The 17,369-nt window shown below is 38.8% G+C and overlaps 1 protein-coding gene across 1 annotated transcript in view; it reads left to right on the top strand.

Annotated features, from left to right (window-relative positions):
- Positions 1–17,369, top strand: part of LOC110169455 (A disintegrin and metalloproteinase with thrombospondin motifs 20) — a 77,887-nt gene that overhangs the window by 37,309 nt on the left and 23,209 nt on the right. The window contains exons 12-28 of the mRNA XM_020934995.2: positions 385–530; positions 604–785; positions 1,422–1,558; positions 2,230–2,347; positions 5,595–5,690; positions 7,204–7,370; positions 7,491–7,620; positions 8,594–8,720; positions 9,316–9,526; positions 10,089–10,253; positions 10,907–11,077; positions 12,221–12,340; positions 12,759–12,866; positions 14,601–14,765; positions 15,171–15,437; positions 16,327–16,488; positions 16,567–16,743. Of these exons, the coding sequence (XP_020790654.2) occupies positions 385–530; positions 604–785; positions 1,422–1,558; positions 2,230–2,347; positions 5,595–5,690; positions 7,204–7,370; positions 7,491–7,620; positions 8,594–8,720; positions 9,316–9,526; positions 10,089–10,253; positions 10,907–11,077; positions 12,221–12,340; positions 12,759–12,866; positions 14,601–14,765; positions 15,171–15,437; positions 16,327–16,488; positions 16,567–16,743 (2,649 nt within the window). The remainder of the gene's footprint in view (positions 1–384; positions 531–603; positions 786–1,421; positions 1,559–2,229; positions 2,348–5,594; positions 5,691–7,203; positions 7,371–7,490; positions 7,621–8,593; positions 8,721–9,315; positions 9,527–10,088; positions 10,254–10,906; positions 11,078–12,220; positions 12,341–12,758; positions 12,867–14,600; positions 14,766–15,170; positions 15,438–16,326; positions 16,489–16,566; positions 16,744–17,369) is intronic.

Genomic DNA, 17,369 nt, shown 5'->3' with positions numbered 1-17,369 from the left:
ATGTTGTAATTCTAACTTGTAACAGTTGGAAAAAATTTGTGCTATGCTACTACTGGCACAGGTAATGGTTCTGTAAGTGCATGCTTTCACGGACATCCCTTTTTGCTTTTTAACACATCTATTTGTGTCTGTATCAGTGTCCCTCCCTAACTATCTTGTTTCTCTTTGGACAGCTGGAGGAGTTGGACTCTTTCCCCAAAGACAAACAATAGCTGAATTAGGATGTCTTTCTTAAAATATATCCTGAGATGTAAACAGAGGATTAGGAAGGCAAAGTGGAACACTGCTCCCAGCTGTTGTTGCACCATCACTGCACCACTAAACTCTGTGTCTTCTATGGCACTGTGCCATCCTGCACTAATGAATGTGTTTGTGTGGCCACAGTACTGCCGCCATGGCATGTGCATCAACAAGGAGCTGGACCTGCAGCCTGTCCATGGGGAGTGGGGTCCCTGGGGGCCGTACAGTGTCTGCTCAAGGTCCTGTGGAGGAGGGACACGAAGTACCATGAGAGAATGCAACAAGCCTGAGTAAGAACCAGATGTAAAGATTATTTCATAGTAGCAAATATGAAGCCAACGTCATCTTGTAAATTGTTTTTAGGCCTAGAAATGGGGGCAAATTCTGTGTTGGACGCAGAATGAAATTTCGCTCCTGCAACACTGAGCCATGTCCACGAGGACGCAAAGACTTCCGTGAAGAACAGTGTTCTCAATTTGATGGCAAGCACTTCAATATCAATGGCCTACCTCCTACTGTACGCTGGGTGCCCAAGTACAGTGGCAGTAAGTATCTCAAGAGCATTCTCATAGTGAGGAGTCAGAGCATAAATATTAAGGCTACGGTGATTCATCTTTGGAAGTGATGTGGATGTTCATAAAGACACTTATAGGATGTGAGATGGTTTAAAACACCTTTATTTGTTTAGAGCTGAACAGGTAAACTAAAGGCAAAATTTGGAGCCCTTTGTCATTTTGAAATTTTGAATGCAATCTACAGTGATACGCTGTATGAATAGACTAAATTAATACCACATTTTTCCTCACATATTTCTCTCATTTTTATTAAACATGCTTTGGATTCATGAACATTAATCACAACACTTGGAGCTGCTTGGCAATTTCTCCACTCACTGCAATATCTCAGTCGTTTCTGTGATGATTTGCCCAGACTCCAATGTGTGCAACTCCAACTGCTGCATTCATTTATTTGATACTAGACAAGCAAACAGGCCAACCCCTGCAGCAAGTACTATGCAGTTTTTCCAAACACAAGATTGCATTTGGCAAAGTTAGGCTTTTCCACCTTTGTGAAATATGTTTAATCCAATTTCTTAATTTCTTCAATTTTGTGCATTCATTCTATAACCAGCTGTTTTTACAAACTTTTCATGTGTTTTTCATGTGTTTTCTTCTACAAAGTTTTAATGAAGGATCGGTGTAAGCTGTTTTGCCGTGTTGCTGGGACAATGGCGTACTACCAACTGAAAGACCGCGTCATCGATGGAACCCCTTGTGGACCAGATACATATGATATCTGTGTCCAAGGCCTCTGCAGGGTAAATATTAACACAGAAATCACTCTCAAATAACATTCTTTTTAAAAAGTCAGTATTTCCATTGTAACATACCAAAACCAACAATATTCAAACCATTACTTTTTAATATAAATTTATGTGAGAATAAAATGGCATTTAAAGGTGTATTGTGTAACTTTTCTGGTGGAGGATCCATTAAATAATTTTCTCCATGGAGATGTTATTGCTTGGAATGTTTCTCAGTAGGGTATTACAATTTTCTATCTTCATGGAGACCAAACCAGACCAAGTTACAGTTCAGGTCTGTGGAGAGGCACCCCCACTCAAAGTAAGAATGGCTGTTTTTCTAGGAATTTTTGAGCTTTAAAACTATAAAATTTAATAAATGTAAGGTAGAGCTATTTAATATTGTAGCATGGTACATTATTAGCAGAGTAATGACATATCCACTGAAACAAGCAGGTGACAGACCCTCCACCACAAAAGTTACAAAATGCACCTTCAAGTGCACCTCAATTTGATTTGCACTGACATGCTGCATTATAGCTTGTGTGTTCATTCAAAAAAAAAAAAAAAAAAGCCAATTAGATTCTCAGCCCATGATTTGTCAAAATTTGCCAGATCTGTTTTGTACAACTTCTAAGAGTGTACACCTTTCTAAACCCCCTATTTCCACTGTGTTTCATCTCTAGCAAGCAGGCTGTGATCATGTGCTTAACTCCAAAGCCCGAAATGATAAGTGTGGGGTGTGCGGAGGAGACAACTCCTCATGTAAAACTATGGCTGGGACTTTCAACGACGCTCAGTACGGTACGTCATCTCACATATCACTTACTGTACTACAGAGGGAGGGAGAGCTGCCAAGTCTTAATCTTAAGGAAGGAACTATGTAAATAGTATCGCCCCAATGGAAGTGTAATATAGCCATCAAAGTAATACATGTATTTGTCAAAAAACTTCACAGATAAGGAGAAATTTATGCAAGTTTAGTTTGTTTAAGTAATGTTTGTATCGTAGGAACAACAAACTAAGTTTCCAAATGAATAACTACAAAAAATTTTATAAATGTAAATAGGTTGTACCTAACCACACCAAAGTTAAAATTATCTATATCTCTTTTATAAGGCATACCTCTGCTGGACTGCTCACAAAAATGCACATTAAAGAGGGAGTAATCTAAATAATAATTTAGATCACCATGTTACCTTTTATCATTTGAAAATGCTGTATTCACTGAAAACAACGTAAAGACTGGGAAAGACATAAGATTGCTCAAACATTTAAAAAACACTTCAGGCATGTTTTTGATGAGGGGACGTTATGACATGGTAGACACCTCCAAAAAGTTCATTTTGCAGAACATCCCCTCTCAAAATAGTGTGAAGAAAAACTACAGATAAAGTGAAGAAATTGTGCAGAAACCATCATATCATCTGTGTTCTCATAAAACTTACTAAATTACAACATTGTCATAATCTTTTGATATACATGACACCCGGTAAACACCAGAGACTTCGCATGGCCTTGCTCACATGCCGTTCATATTAGGAGTTGATGTCATGTCTGGTAATGTTTAAACACTTTGAGATTGATTTGCAGGAATAAATTCTATTTCTTCTGCACTAAGAGGAATGTTGCAAATGAGATTTTTAAGGAAGGTTTTCTAACCGTTCTTTCAATATCACTAGAAAACTGACATCACCTCCTTCAGCTCTACTCCATAATGGATGTTGTCAGCGAATGCCAAATCCTGATTGCGTCTGACCCTTTCAGACCAGCCAAATTCAGAAGCATTAGCATAAAAGCCCCGGGTGTGGTTGCTGCTTTGGCACTGGGTTTAGCATACCGTCCCCATCCATCTGTTTTCTTTCGCATGTGTTTACCAGCAAGGACTGCAAGACTCTATTAAAGCAAGCACCCACATCTTGAATAGAAATGGTGTAATCCTAATAAAGATGACTTGGAGGATGTCCCTGTGCTTCTGTGATTTGTCCCACGAGCTATTTGCCCATTTTAGCTTTTCCAGATACAATGAAAAAAGTTCAAAGGGAGAGGCGTCATTATAGATAATGCATTTAACAAGCCTACACAACTGCCTGCAAGTCTTTACTAATAGCTGCTGGAGAAGCAATCAATTTCTAAACCTGTGAAGAATAAGTTACAATTCAGTGTTTCTCAAATTGTGGTACAAATGAATGGCTCGTGTAGTCACAACTGCCCTGGGGTAGACTGACTTAAGTGAGGCTGTGTGTCTCTCCAACCATCCTAATCACTCCAGCAAGGTGGTACGGCTCTTGTTGAGTTAGTTAAGACTTCATATTCATATTAGATCATGTTAGCTAGTCTAGATGATAATGTTTTGAAAGGATTGAGAACCATAATTCTCCAGCATAGATCTAAAAAACTACTTACTAAATTAGGCTATAAATCAGCCACTACCACACAGGGCTTAGGGATTGGTTGCTCTCTCATCCACAGCAGTTTGAGGTGAACTCTGGCGTTCCTCAAGCACAGCTTTTGCCTTGTGTTTTCCCTTTAGTGGTGTGTTTACTGTTCATTCCCGGGTCATTGTGTGGTGGAGGAGGATTGTGATGTGGTCAGGGGCTAAGCTGCAGGGATCTCACAGAGCTCTGGCAGCTTGTGGACAGCATATTTCTTCAAAGATGGAGGTTTGGTAACACTTCATAATAACTTAACTTTAATTAGCCTTAGCAAAGCAAGAACAAAGATTTAATTCATAACAAACAACTGTTTATTAATAATGATTTAGGCTTAGTAACTACTTAACAAATACCATGACCCCAACTCCTGACTCCTTAAGTAGTTACTAAGCGGGAATGATAAACTATTTGATCAGTATGAATTAAGTCTTTGTTCATACTTTATTAAGGCTAATTAAGGTGTAGTTATTATAAAGTGATACCGGAGATTTAGTTTCAAATGTCTTGTGTTTGATGGATTATGTTTGGTTCATTGTGGCTTTTCAGTTTTATTTCACGCTAAAACATATATATGTATAATAAAAAATGCAAAATGCTACCGTATACAGTATACAACTGAAATACCTATGTAGGCTTAGCAAAAAAACAAGGTCGCTATGAATTTTGAATGACCACAAAATGAAGCTATACAACAGAATGAAATACTACAAACCATAGTTGAACAAGACATATATTACAAATAGATGTATTGTGCATGTGTTATATTAAATACATGGGTTATAACATGCAGCTTATTATTTGATAACTGACATTACCAAACTATGCAGTAGCAAACCAAGTGCTGCCCCCGAGTGGCTCAAGGTGCTGAGCTGCTAATCTTATCATGCCAGCCCTTCCCTTAGTCCACAGTGAAAAGCTAAATTCAGCACAAAATAATTATAGTGTCCCAAGTCCCAAGATAATTTTGGTCTCACCTTTTGGCTTTGCTGTGTTCTTTTACCACTCACCATTGCTCTCCCTGTCAGTCTTAATCTATAAGCTTACTTGTTTTCTTTGTGTTCGTTTATCATGGTACAACAGAGCCAGTGTAGTAATTACAGGCCAAAGGTAAGTCCAGGGAATAATTACATATCATTTGACGGTCGCTCCTAAAACACGGTTCTCAGTGGAATATTTGAGAACACTGAAGCTTTTTGTAGTTTGTGAATCCCTAGTGTCAGATTTTCTTCTTTTTTTTGTTAGGTTCATCAAATGAAAATGTTTTTACTTATAGTCACCATTTTGAAAAAATTTTTTTCATTTCTATCTTTTTAATAAGAAACTGTTGAAATGTATATCATAATATAGGGTATAAGGATTCATGTGCAATTATAATATTTAGATCCAAGATACTACATCTTAAGAACTTATTTTACTATTCTGAGAGTTTGGTTGCTACTAAATTTAAGCTTTGATTCCAGGTCTTAGCCCTAAATGTTGTTATTTCAAAAAAAATTTACTTTCCTGAATTTCTCTTGACAATGTTTTCCCAGAGAATCCATTAAATATTTCTGCACACTTACTCAGATTATTCATAGTTTTTACACTATTTAACATATATTTAATTGTTTTCTTAGGCTATAACACAGTTGTGCGGATCCCGGCCGGTGCCACCAACATTGATATCAAACAAGTCAGCTACTCCGGAAAACCAGAAGATGACAACTACCTCGGTGAGTTCACTTTGTCATTTCAAGGATGTGGTTTGAAGCAGCGAGTATCAAATTACATGTTTGTTCAAGCAAAGCCATCCTTAGCTTTAAGCAGAAACGGCTCATAAGGCATAGTATATATCACTAGCCTTCACTTCTCATTTCAGGTCAATGCCATTATCCCCTCATAAGATTCTAAACCACCCAGGGTTGGTGACCTAGACTTGGAGGGTAAAAGAATTGAGCTGATTTTTTATAAAGAAAAGGAAATTTGTGGAAGGAAACCACGAGGGGCGTTGGTGCATATGGTTATGGCAAAGAAGTTTGGTTGGGAAAGCAAATGGAGTGTCAACTTCTAGGAAAGATAAATGAGGCAGCAATAGGTGCTAATTAGACCCATGTGGAGCCCAGGCAGCATGAAAGTGGATATAGGGGTCCAGGGTGAGACAGGGGTACCACATATAAGATGTTGGGTGTCTTAGAACAGGAGAGAAGCTGTCTACACAGGCTTTAAACTGGCTCGTGTTAGCTATCAAGGTGTTCTTAGCTAAAAAACACATGTGGTCTTGTTCCCACCCTGCTCTGAGAAAGTCTGGCCATAATGTGATTGAATGTGACTATGTCAAAAGCCTGGTTTGAATTTTGGATGCTTTGTTAAATATATTGGGTTGTGGCAGGTGCACTCTGTCTGTGTGTCAAAATGTTGAGAATTAGCCTTTCTTTTATAAACATACACTTCTGTGAAATATGTGCTGAATATATTATTTTACTTGTCTGTCAAGTTCATGAGTAATGTTAGTCACAAGCATGGACTAAAGTTTTGTTTTTATTTCAAGTATAACATTGTGTCAAGCAACTGACAGCATTGGCATAAACGATAATCCAGCTGTGAAATTTCAACCCCTTTACATCACATGTTTTATTCATGGACTCCCAACATTTTTATTGGCAAGCATACAAATAAAGCTTTACTGACATCCTCAACATCATTAATAACTCATATAAATCACAATTACTAAACACTTGGTCCTTTACTATTGAAATACACTGTCAGTCTACTGTCAAGAATCTTCTGGGACACTCAGTAGGCCAAAGGATAGTGCAGAGGCATAGCAGCAGACCTTAATGTAAACAGCACTGTGACTAGAGAACTAATCACATACATTGTTTTGGTATGCTCAAAAGAATACAATTAAGTGCATTTTTCTTAGAAGCATATGTTTTGAGGCATTGAAAATGTGCTCATTATTCCCTTCATGCAGTGGACCATGTGTGGATGTTTATGTACTTGTTTGTTTTGCACTAGTGAATATCTTACAGTTCAATGTCAGTCACACAGGCTAAGCCCAAATTACACCAATTTAGCATATGCCCTCTAACAATTGCACAGCCACAATACTGGCAACTCTGATCATGTTTATGCAATAATGATGTATTCCACCTTGTTTATATAATAGTGCTGGAGCATCTTAAACAGTGTTCACGTATGCAGAAGTTTGCTGTTGACATGTTGTTTGTGTATTTGTGGTTGCAGCTTTATCTGATGGCAAGTCCAACTTTCTTCTGAATGGAAACTTTGTAGTGGCCATGTTCAAAAGGGAAATCACCTTCAAGGGAACAGTTATTGAATACAGTGGATCAGACACCAAAGTAGAACGAATCAACTGCACAGACCGAATAGAAGAGGAGCTCATCTTACAGGTAGTGACCATTCACCCAAATCCATGTTTTACCTTATTTGACAACCCAGACAAAACAGGTACACACAGACAAAATAGGTAAGTCCTTTTAACTTATCTGACCTTGCTTTCCCTTTCCTAGGTTCTGTGTGTGGGAAACCTTTACAACCCAGATGTGCGCTACTCCTTCAATATTCCCATTGAGCAACACAGGGAACAGTTTCTGTGGGATCCTTCAGGCTCTTGGCTCGAGTGCAACCGCATTTGTCAAGGTATGGACCGGCGTCTCATGGATGTTAGGAAAGTAGTAAAGCTGCACAATGGGGTGTAAAAGCGACTACATATACATTAACAAGGCAAAGGTGGGATGATTTTCAAAGAATTCAAGTAAAAACAATTTAATGATTCATGAAAATAACTATTCGGGTGTAACTGAGTGTGAAGGATTTAATGTGTGAGATAAAACATGTAAAATGTCTAGTATTTCAATAAATTCTCATGGATAAGAGCTCAGTTTTACTATAGCAAATTAATTAAAGAATGTGGTCTTTATTATCTGAATGTTGAGATGCTTGTTGTTGCTGTGTACTTCTTCCGTGACCTAGATTTGTTTTAAAAAGAGGTTTGTAATCCCAATGGTACACTACTGATGAATATAAAAAATACAAATATGCAGTTATCAAAAGTATTGAAAATTAAATACTAATCAATACTAAAACTATTATCATAATAGATACTAATATTTTTAAATCACATAAACTGACCAAATTTGACTGTTCAGAATGATTTTGAACTTTAAGAGAACTTGAAAAAGACCACATAACAAAAATAAAATTCTATTATGTTAAAATTAGCTTATTGTCAGAAAATATATTTTTTATTATCATTTAGGTATCAAACTTGGTATTGAGTAGTTTGAAATTCTGAACACTATATGTATTACTTTTATCCATTCATTCATTATCTTACGATGTCTCCTGCTCCCTCACACTGACCCTGATATGACCCTGCCTACATCACATCGTCTAACACCTTCCCATTGGCCCTGTAACCCAGTTAAGCCCCTCCGATTTCTTTACTAGAACTTAGTCAGTCACCCACTCAGCAGCTGGTCAAGCCCCAGGGGTCAGAGTGCAGAGTGTGAGCCGGTAAATAGACCACCAAATGCTGGCTGATGATAGACTAGCTGGAGTAATGCCGCTTAAACTGGGTCTCATTTTTCCTTGTGTTTTTTTTTTCCTACAGGTGAGAGGAGACGAAAGGCCGTATGTGTGCGCAAGAGTGATCATCTCGAGGTATCAGACCAACGATGTGAGCACTTACCACGACCATTGGCTGTTACAGAGCCCTGCAACACTGACTGTGAAGTCAGGTGGGAATGAATACATTAACTTTTATTACTTTCCCTTTTTTTTCCCCTTACTATTTATTACTTGTATTTATTTATTTATATTCATTCATAAAATATAAAAAGACATCAACAGTGTTATAAAGTTAAACATATAAAATAAATTAATGAAAATGAGCTGAAAGAAGAATAATCTTGTGTTATCTGCCCACTGTTTCAGACAATACTTTAACACTGATAGTTACTTTAAAACATGTCAATACGTTTCATTTAAATCACACAAACATTAATCCAATGCAAAAAATCATGTCAATTATTTTCATGTCAGTGATATGATTAGGCCTTTTTATTGCAATGTCTACAGCCTATCCCCTGTCAGTAAGCTTGTGGTAGCAGAGTTCAGACTTTGGAGGAAGATATTTTTGTTTAAAATTAATTTTTGGTAATCATATTGGCCATCCTATTTTCATATAATTTTTGTGTATTTTGTCTTAGGATACATGTGTCACACTCTAGTTCAAGTATATTTGATAAATTTTAGCTATGCTCTGGTCAGATTTAAATTCTGACATAACCTGGCCTAAGCATAATTCTACACACTTTAACTGTTTTATCCCAGGTGGCATGTAGCTGGCAAAAGTGAATGCTCAGCTAAATGTGGCCCAGGCTACCGCACGCTGGATGTCCATTGTATGAAGTACAGTCAGACAAAGAGGCAGACTCAAAGAGCAGAAGCCAGTGCCTGCACAGAAATGTCCAAACCTCAAACCAGAGAGCCCTGCCACGGGGACTGTCTGCTCAAGAGCTGGCAGTACAGTGCATGGTCACAGGTATTATCATTTGGTCATTACTTAAAGGTCCCATAGTACACAAAACTGACTTTTGTGAGCTTTAAGCCATCTTAGAAGGTTACATCAAAAGTAGACCTAGAATTGTGTTTTGTTTGATTCACATATGTTTGAGTAACCCTTTTTTTTATTAATCTGTCTACATCTCCAAAGCTCAAAATGGTCTGTTCCACCTTGTGATGTTATTTAGTGGTAGTTTCCAAGTTAACAGCTACATTTTACTTTTAGTTCACTAGAGATTGGTAATATCAGGTGTGAAATGAAATGAGGGTGTCTGGAGTTTTAAAACATAGTGGAGCACTGTGTTATTACCCTGTATTATCAGATGACATCACAAGGTGGAACAGAGTGTTTTCTGTCTGAGAGAAGAAATCAGCATATGCAGGGTTTGTATGTTAAACGTGTCAATGAAAGAAAACACAACTCCAGGTATGCTTGTGATGAGGAAACAACATTATAATGGAAAATAGCGTAATATGGGCCCTTTAAATGAAATTCAGTTTATAACATCTGTTCTGGACCTTACATTTGATTTCTTATGTAGTGCTCAAAAACATGTGGACGTGGTACCAGGAGCAGAGAGTCGTATTGTATGAACAACTTGGGTCGCCGGCTTGTGGACAGAGACTGCAGTGAGTACCAAAGAGTGGTCACTGAAATCTGTAATGATCAGCCTTGCCCTAAATGGACTGTCAGCGAATGGAGTGAGGTAAGAAACACATTAGTAAAAAATAACTTCACAACAACAATTTTCACAATCTTCTACAAGTCTGTACGATTTGGCATGCAAAAAGCTATGAAGGCCTTTAAGCTGTCAAGAAACAGTTAATAATAAATTTTGAGAATATGGCAACGTAAACTCTTCTCTTTCTGTCCTTGTTTCTCAATTGTTACTGCCCCTCTGTTGTCATTAGATAGTTATTGTTACAGTATATACCTAAACCTCACCACCCATCTCTCTGGAAATGTTGCTGCTTTGTCTCGAATGTTCCACAGAATGGCTTTAAACATATCTATCTCCTTGGAGACAACGAGGTGGTCATATGTCACAGTCACAGGTCAGATACCTTTTTAAGGTATCTTTGGCCTATAAAACCACTCATTATGTAAAAAAAAGTCTAGATTGATGTTTAATGCCATACTGTGGAACACTAAAGGAAAAGCAATAGCATCTCATCCACCAGAAGAGTTGCACAGCGTACATTTAAATACTTGTATTTTTGAGGTGTTTTCTTACTAATATTGCATGCTGACTGAGATTAGTACAGGCAGTCTGGCTTCTGAATTGCAATTGAGTTAGTTTGATTCATTTAATTCTTGTTAGCTCCTTATAAAAAGCTTCATGTCCATTTCTGGTTTTAGTGTTTAGTGACTTGCGGCAAAGGGATGAGACACAGACAAGTCTCCTGCATGATGTCAAGTGGAGGAGAAAAGCTAAGTGAGCACCTCTGTGACCAGTCCAGCAAACCACCATCTGTGGGGAGCTGCGAGCTGCCGGACTGTGCATCTTGGCAGGTCGGAGTCTGGGGAGCGGTGAGTCCCACAAATTACACCTTACAATATTATTCCTCTGACACACCAAGGTTTGGGTTAAGGCGACTTGATGCAGAGTTTGACAGAGGAAATGAGTTTCACGTGTGGCTCATGTCTGTATAGCTTACTGAGTGTGCATGTGTGTGTGTGTTGGGAGAGATAGTGTATATTTCACGGTTTTGTGTATTTGTAACTCAATATAGAAGCTCGTAAGGCAGGAGTGTGCTCTAGCTACAGCTGCGATTTCCTCCTCGGTGCTTACACTTTAGCCTCATATCCTGTCAGACTAAACTTGACCCCACAGCTCAAACACATAGCTTCCTATAGTTTCCAAGTGTGCTGATTTGACACTGTTAGCCTAGCTGCATCTCAATGACTAAAACAGATATGAATGGGTGTCCTTTCATTCATAGTTTATAGTTACAGACTTAATGGCCTCCCATGTCTGTTTGCATTGAGACACAGTTTTATTTGCAAAGCTGGTGCAGATATTAGCTTGTTAATGCTTGTGTAATTATAAACTGCAACTCAAATAAACGTTTCTGGTGACACTTCCTCTGCTCTCAAATGCAGTTGATTTTAATATTAGAAAGAAACTGGACAAAGGGTTCTGTTTTAGGACATGCAATTAGCAATGCTGGATTGTGTGTGTGCAAGTTCAGCTAACATAAGTCTAACTTTAGTAAACTTGTGCTTCCACCAGGTTGGACAAATAAGACAAATCTGTTAACTCTCATGAAATTATAACCTGCAGACGCTTTGAATTATGGATGAACAATATATCGCAATCAAATCTAAATCACAGTTTCTGTTGCACAGTTATCAAATAGCAAAAGCTACAGTTATTAAGATGAATGTCCTCTGCAAAAAACAAAATATCTTGGTTTTAATAGAAAAATTGTCAAATATGTTCTGAAATTCATGAGATGCTTTGATTAGTTTAGCAGTTTGTGTTTCAGTCTTCTCTCATGTTAATGCTCCTGCTAATACTGTTAACAATGTGCACAGTGAACAGAATCCTGCTTTTTGCAAATCCAATCCCAGTGGGCAAAGTAAAAATGTTTCTGTTTGACTAGTTTCAATTTCTTTCTCAAATAATAGTATATTATGTAGTATAATTTTTTTCTTTTTTCTTTTCTCCAGTGTGCAGTGACTTGTGGCCATGGCTACCAGATGAGAGCAGTCCGGTGTGTTTCAGGAAACTATGGGGACACAGTGGATGACCGGGAGTGCAATGCTGCATCCAGACCCAGAGACAGTCAGGTACAAAAACAATCTCAAGTTTATATGTTGAATGATTAAGGAAGTAGTGAAAGAGGTCAAAATGTTTAAACCCTAAAAATGCATTCATTTATCACATCCATAAATTTTCTACTGGACCCAAGATGATATCCTCTTTTCCTGTTAGGCAATAGTTCTGTAAATTTAGATACGTTTACAATACAGGCTCACATTCAACTGTTAGATGTATCTTTTTAAGAGTTCTATGATAGACATGGGTACTAAAGCCCCTGTGAACTACTGAACCTGGTTTATGGAATCTATCACAGATGTGTGGATTAGGGTTACCTTAATGTAGTGTACATATATTTTAGAGGTGATTATTTATCATATCTATATGTCACATTCAGGTTATGGGAAAACTCAAAATGTACGATAATGACGTTATCACTGTACGTAGGATTGTGAGATGCCAGCATGTCCATGGGCCTCCCCTCTTCAGAGCACCCCACGTCCAGAGAACTCAGTCCAGCTCCTGACCCAGTGGAGATACGGCTCTTGGACTGCTGTAAGATAAATTATGAATTCACCAATCCGGGGCTTTAGGTTTAGTTTAAGATACATACAGTGTGTACTAGACAATTCATACTATTGTTTATTGACATGAGTTGCTTTGGAGAATAATTGCATTTTGGTTTCGAGGCAATCCTTTGTCTTAAAATGACAAGTATTTCTTCATGTCTGCATTTCATATATCACTATGATCCAGCAATCACTGTTTCCTGTGTTCACCAGTATAAGCCAGCATACAACATTTATATTGTTTATATCCTAGCATTCCTTCCTGAGAGGACATTTTATACTGAGCCTTGATCCTGGCTGGCATTGTCTCTTCTACCCCCTACTGCATTAGAACAGTTATACCCACATACACTGAGTCTGCTGTCTTCTGCTCTGAGGCCCCTCTGTCTCCTTGATACTTTTGCATTGTTACTGGCTGCAAATGAAAACCAGATTTCATCTAAACACAAGTCTACGGTTTCTAAGATTGAATCCCTGTCTGTCAATCCAAAAGTCAGTGTGAGCTCACATGTCAAAGAGGCCAGCGCCAGTGTGGTCCAAAAACACACATGTACACTACTGCCATCCAGTTTGTGTGAAATCAGGGTATTTAGACTGTAATTGATACCACCAGGATATTAGCACTCCCATTTTGTCTGGAGCCATTTGATTGCATTAGGTATTCATCCAGTTACAAATGTTTGATGTCTTCTTTGAAATGAAGGAAGTGCACCTATAGGTGAAAGTTGATCAGGAAGTCATACGAGGACAACACTGGGAAAGACAAAACACAGAAAGCAATCACTGTGGGTGAACAAGTTTGTGTTTAAAAGATAATAACAATTGTAAAAACAAATACAGACACAAGCTAAAGTTATAAACAGGTAAGGTAACATTAAGCTATGATGAGCTATGCTTAGATGAAATTACATCCAGATCCAATCACTCAATACTATAACAGTTAAACAACTAGTGTTCTGGGACTACATTTTAAAATGTTATGCATGAAGGCTAAATTTTGTAATTTTATGTACTTATATTGTCTATACAAAAGCTTACATGTTTACCAGGAGATGAAAGATCAAAACTAGAATTCTCCAGAATGCTTAGACCTCTGGCAAGAGACCAGGATAAGGATACCAGGACTCAAAGATCTTTTAGTACAGGTATAATAGTTTGTTTTCCATTTTGTTACAAAACCATTGTGGAATAAAAGCAATGATTATGGTAGTTTAAGTGGTCAACTGCTATATTTGACACAACAAAATAGCGTAGATCAGTTGAAATGCTAAAACTGACCAGAAAAATCACTGGGAGAAATGTGTAAAATGTCATAAAAAATAAAATGGTGATTAAGCGTCATTTAAGTCTTTAGGCATAAACCACAGAAGAACACTGGGGTTGGTCTAACAGGGGTTTGTATTCAGAAGTACTTGGCTGTGATCAGGGCACAGGCCCGTGACGTCACCACTGCAGTAGTGGCAACTGGAGTCAGCACTATAACTTTGGCTCACTCAGTTTTTGGCCAGAAAGCTGAAAATTTAACTAGTTTGAACTAAAATAGCCAAAAAATGACTAGGAACAACAGATACTGCGACTAATAAATATATACACAGCTTAATAGTGTGAAAAATGTATTTAATATTTAGTTCCACTTAAATTAAAGCGGTTGCAGCATTATTGCAAAATCTTTAACACATTGTCAAGAAGCTAATCTTCGATGTGCCTTTACTGTCTGCAGTGCTCGGTGTCCTGTGGCAAAGGGAAGCGTGCCCGTTACGTCAGTTGCCGGGATGCCCAGGGAGGTGTGGCCGACGAATCGCACTGTGCTCATCTGCCCCGCCCCCCAGAGAGCTCCTCGTGCTTCAGCCCCTGTGGCCAGTGGCGCGCTGGGGAGTGGTCCACTGTGAGTAACAACCACAACACTGTGTCCAATCAGTACAGATGTTTTTTATCTTTTTATGCAAGGAGAGCACTTTTCCTGGAACTTAATGGCTATTTGGCACAGCTGGGATGTCGGACAGTTAAAACTGGACTTGCACTGATTAGCCTGCAGTCTGTGGGAAGTGAGGTTGTCTAAGGACCCCCAAATAATTGATATGGATGTACATATAAAATTATTTTAATTATAGTTAAAAATGTGGAATGTCTCTGAGGACATAAGGGCTCATCGCTCAGGGAGGAATGCATCGGCTCCAAGCCCGGAGGTTTTTGTTTGGTAAACGCTGAATACTGAGAAGCTCCGCCATATTCACTATGATTTGCTCTGATTTCTCCTGACCTAAAACTCAACCTTGTCTTATCTTTGTAGTGTTCAGTGACCTGTGGAGGTGGTCGAAGTAACAGGCAGGTGGTGTGCTCAAACTACCATCGTCAAGTGGATCAGTCTTTCTGTGACCCAGATGAGAAGCCCCCCTCAGAACAAGACTGCACTGCTGCTCCTTGCCCCTCTGTGTACCAGCGCCAACGCATTGACCAGCCTTATGGATACCCCCACGACCCGGGACGCCATCCTGGTCACAACAGCTGGAACGTGCCCTCAGCAGACAACCAATGGAGGACAGGGCCGTGGGGAGCAGTAAGTCATTGCCAATGTCTGTAGTGTGTTGTAATGAATGTAGTTTTGTTCCTTTTCATATGTAGGACACTGTGTTTTTATGATGGCCTTCATTATCTCTCTGTGTTAACATGTGCTTGTGAACATTTGCACTTTGCATATGTTATGGGGCCATACATGGTAATGGATTTTAGGAACAGCGCCAAGGGAAAGACTCCACTGTGTACAAAGACTGAAGAATGTATACAATATATTAGCTGTTTGTGTTAGCTAGCACATACTTGCGCAATTCTATTGTAGACCAACGGATTAAGTAATATTGTATGTATGCTTTATGTGTTAAGTCAGTGAAGGATAGTAGCAGGTCTTTCCTTTAGAGTCACTGATATGTCTACCGGATAGGCCTTAGGAGTCTTCCTCTGAAGTTCATAAGAGGTCCATTGTTCTGATGTGATCCGTGCAGCAGAGGCGCTGGTAAATCTCATGTAATGAAGCTGACCAAAGGCGGTGCTGTTAAAGCTCAGTCTGCCTCCCTCACACCGGGGCACTGAGTGTGCTCACCCCTGCTGACACTGGAGATGTGTCATGTTAATTGGATGCAGAGCGTACCTACTGCTCTGTTCAAGGCTGTTCTGCTCAGTCTGAGACTGTCCTTCACGCCTGATGTTTTCCATTTCACCAAGATAATGTTTAGCAGCACAACCAAACTGTGCCTTGGTATGAGGCATAAAACTATAATTTACAGAGCTACAATTCTGTTAGGTGATTTTACTGTTTTGGTTTGGAGGTGAGGCAAATGTGTTTGTATGTACTACAAGACATTTTACTTCAGTTAGGCAAAAAGGTCTCATTGTTATTAAAAACAAAAATAGCGTTTATAATGCCAATATGTTTTTCTTTGTGTCTCCAGTGCTCAAGTACATGTGAAGGAGGCTTTCAGAGGCGAGTGGTCGTGTGTCAGGATGCAGATGGGCGAAGCAACAGCTACTGTGATGAAAGGGTTAAACCTGCAGAGTCCAAAAGCTGTGACTCTGGACCCTGCCCACTCTGGAACTATGGAAGCTGGGGAGAGGTAAGACTGACTTTGGCTAAAGAAATACCCCTTAGCATAATAACACTGAGTAACATGTCATTGATTTTCAACCATCAGTGCACTCAAACCTGTGGAGGAGGGAGAAAAACACGTCTGGTGGTGTGCCAAAGGCCCAATGGTCAAAGGCTGAATGAATACAACTGTGATGTCCTGGACAAGCCCCCAGACATGGAGCAATGCAACCTGCAGCCCTGTCCAGGCTCTGCCTCTTGGCACCGCAGACCATGGAAGCCGGTACGATAGTACTACCTTACTTTTATACTGTTACTTTGTGAGATGCAATTGTTGGCACAGGGTCTAAATGAGCTCAGACCTCTTGTCTGCTAGTGTTAATACTGCCCAAAAAGTGTAGCTAAATGAGCTGAACACTGGGTTTACTGTAAAACACCACTAGCAGGCTTTGGTCATGTAGACTCCCAAGAAAGGTGCTAATCTAAAAAAAACTAAAATCATAATGCTGCTTCACAGATATGTAGGGTGATTACAAACACATTTCTCATTTGGGCTGCAGCCTGTATTAATCATCAGGCTCTACATTTTGGACATTAATGTCCACCACTGTGACATATCTCATGAGGCAAACTTTGGAAATATTTATTTCATGTGTTTATTGAAGTAAATGTTTTGATGTTATTGCTGTCATCCACTTGTATCAGAAGTACACAATTGTACATTTGTGTATAAGAGTTAATATTATGACTTTATTGATCATGTTTGTATCTTTGTACAGTTATGAGTTTATTTTTGAAGTAGGTAGTTCTTATATGGTATTTAATAATTTTTTGTTGGTGCTCTCTCAGTCAGACTTCTCGTTTATCTTTATAAAAACAATTTGTACAGAGGAAAATATTTGTATCATT

Source organism: Boleophthalmus pectinirostris, unplaced genomic scaffold, assembly GCF_026225935.1.
Source record: "Boleophthalmus pectinirostris isolate CB_2022bp ecotype Guang Dong unplaced genomic scaffold, ASM2622593v1 HiC_scaffold_2, whole genome shotgun sequence".
NCBI classification, from domain to species: Eukaryota; Metazoa; Chordata; class Actinopteri; order Gobiiformes; family Gobiidae; genus Boleophthalmus; species Boleophthalmus pectinirostris.
Note: the sequence above shows the minus strand (reverse complement) of the source record. Positions and strands in the feature narration are given on the sequence as shown.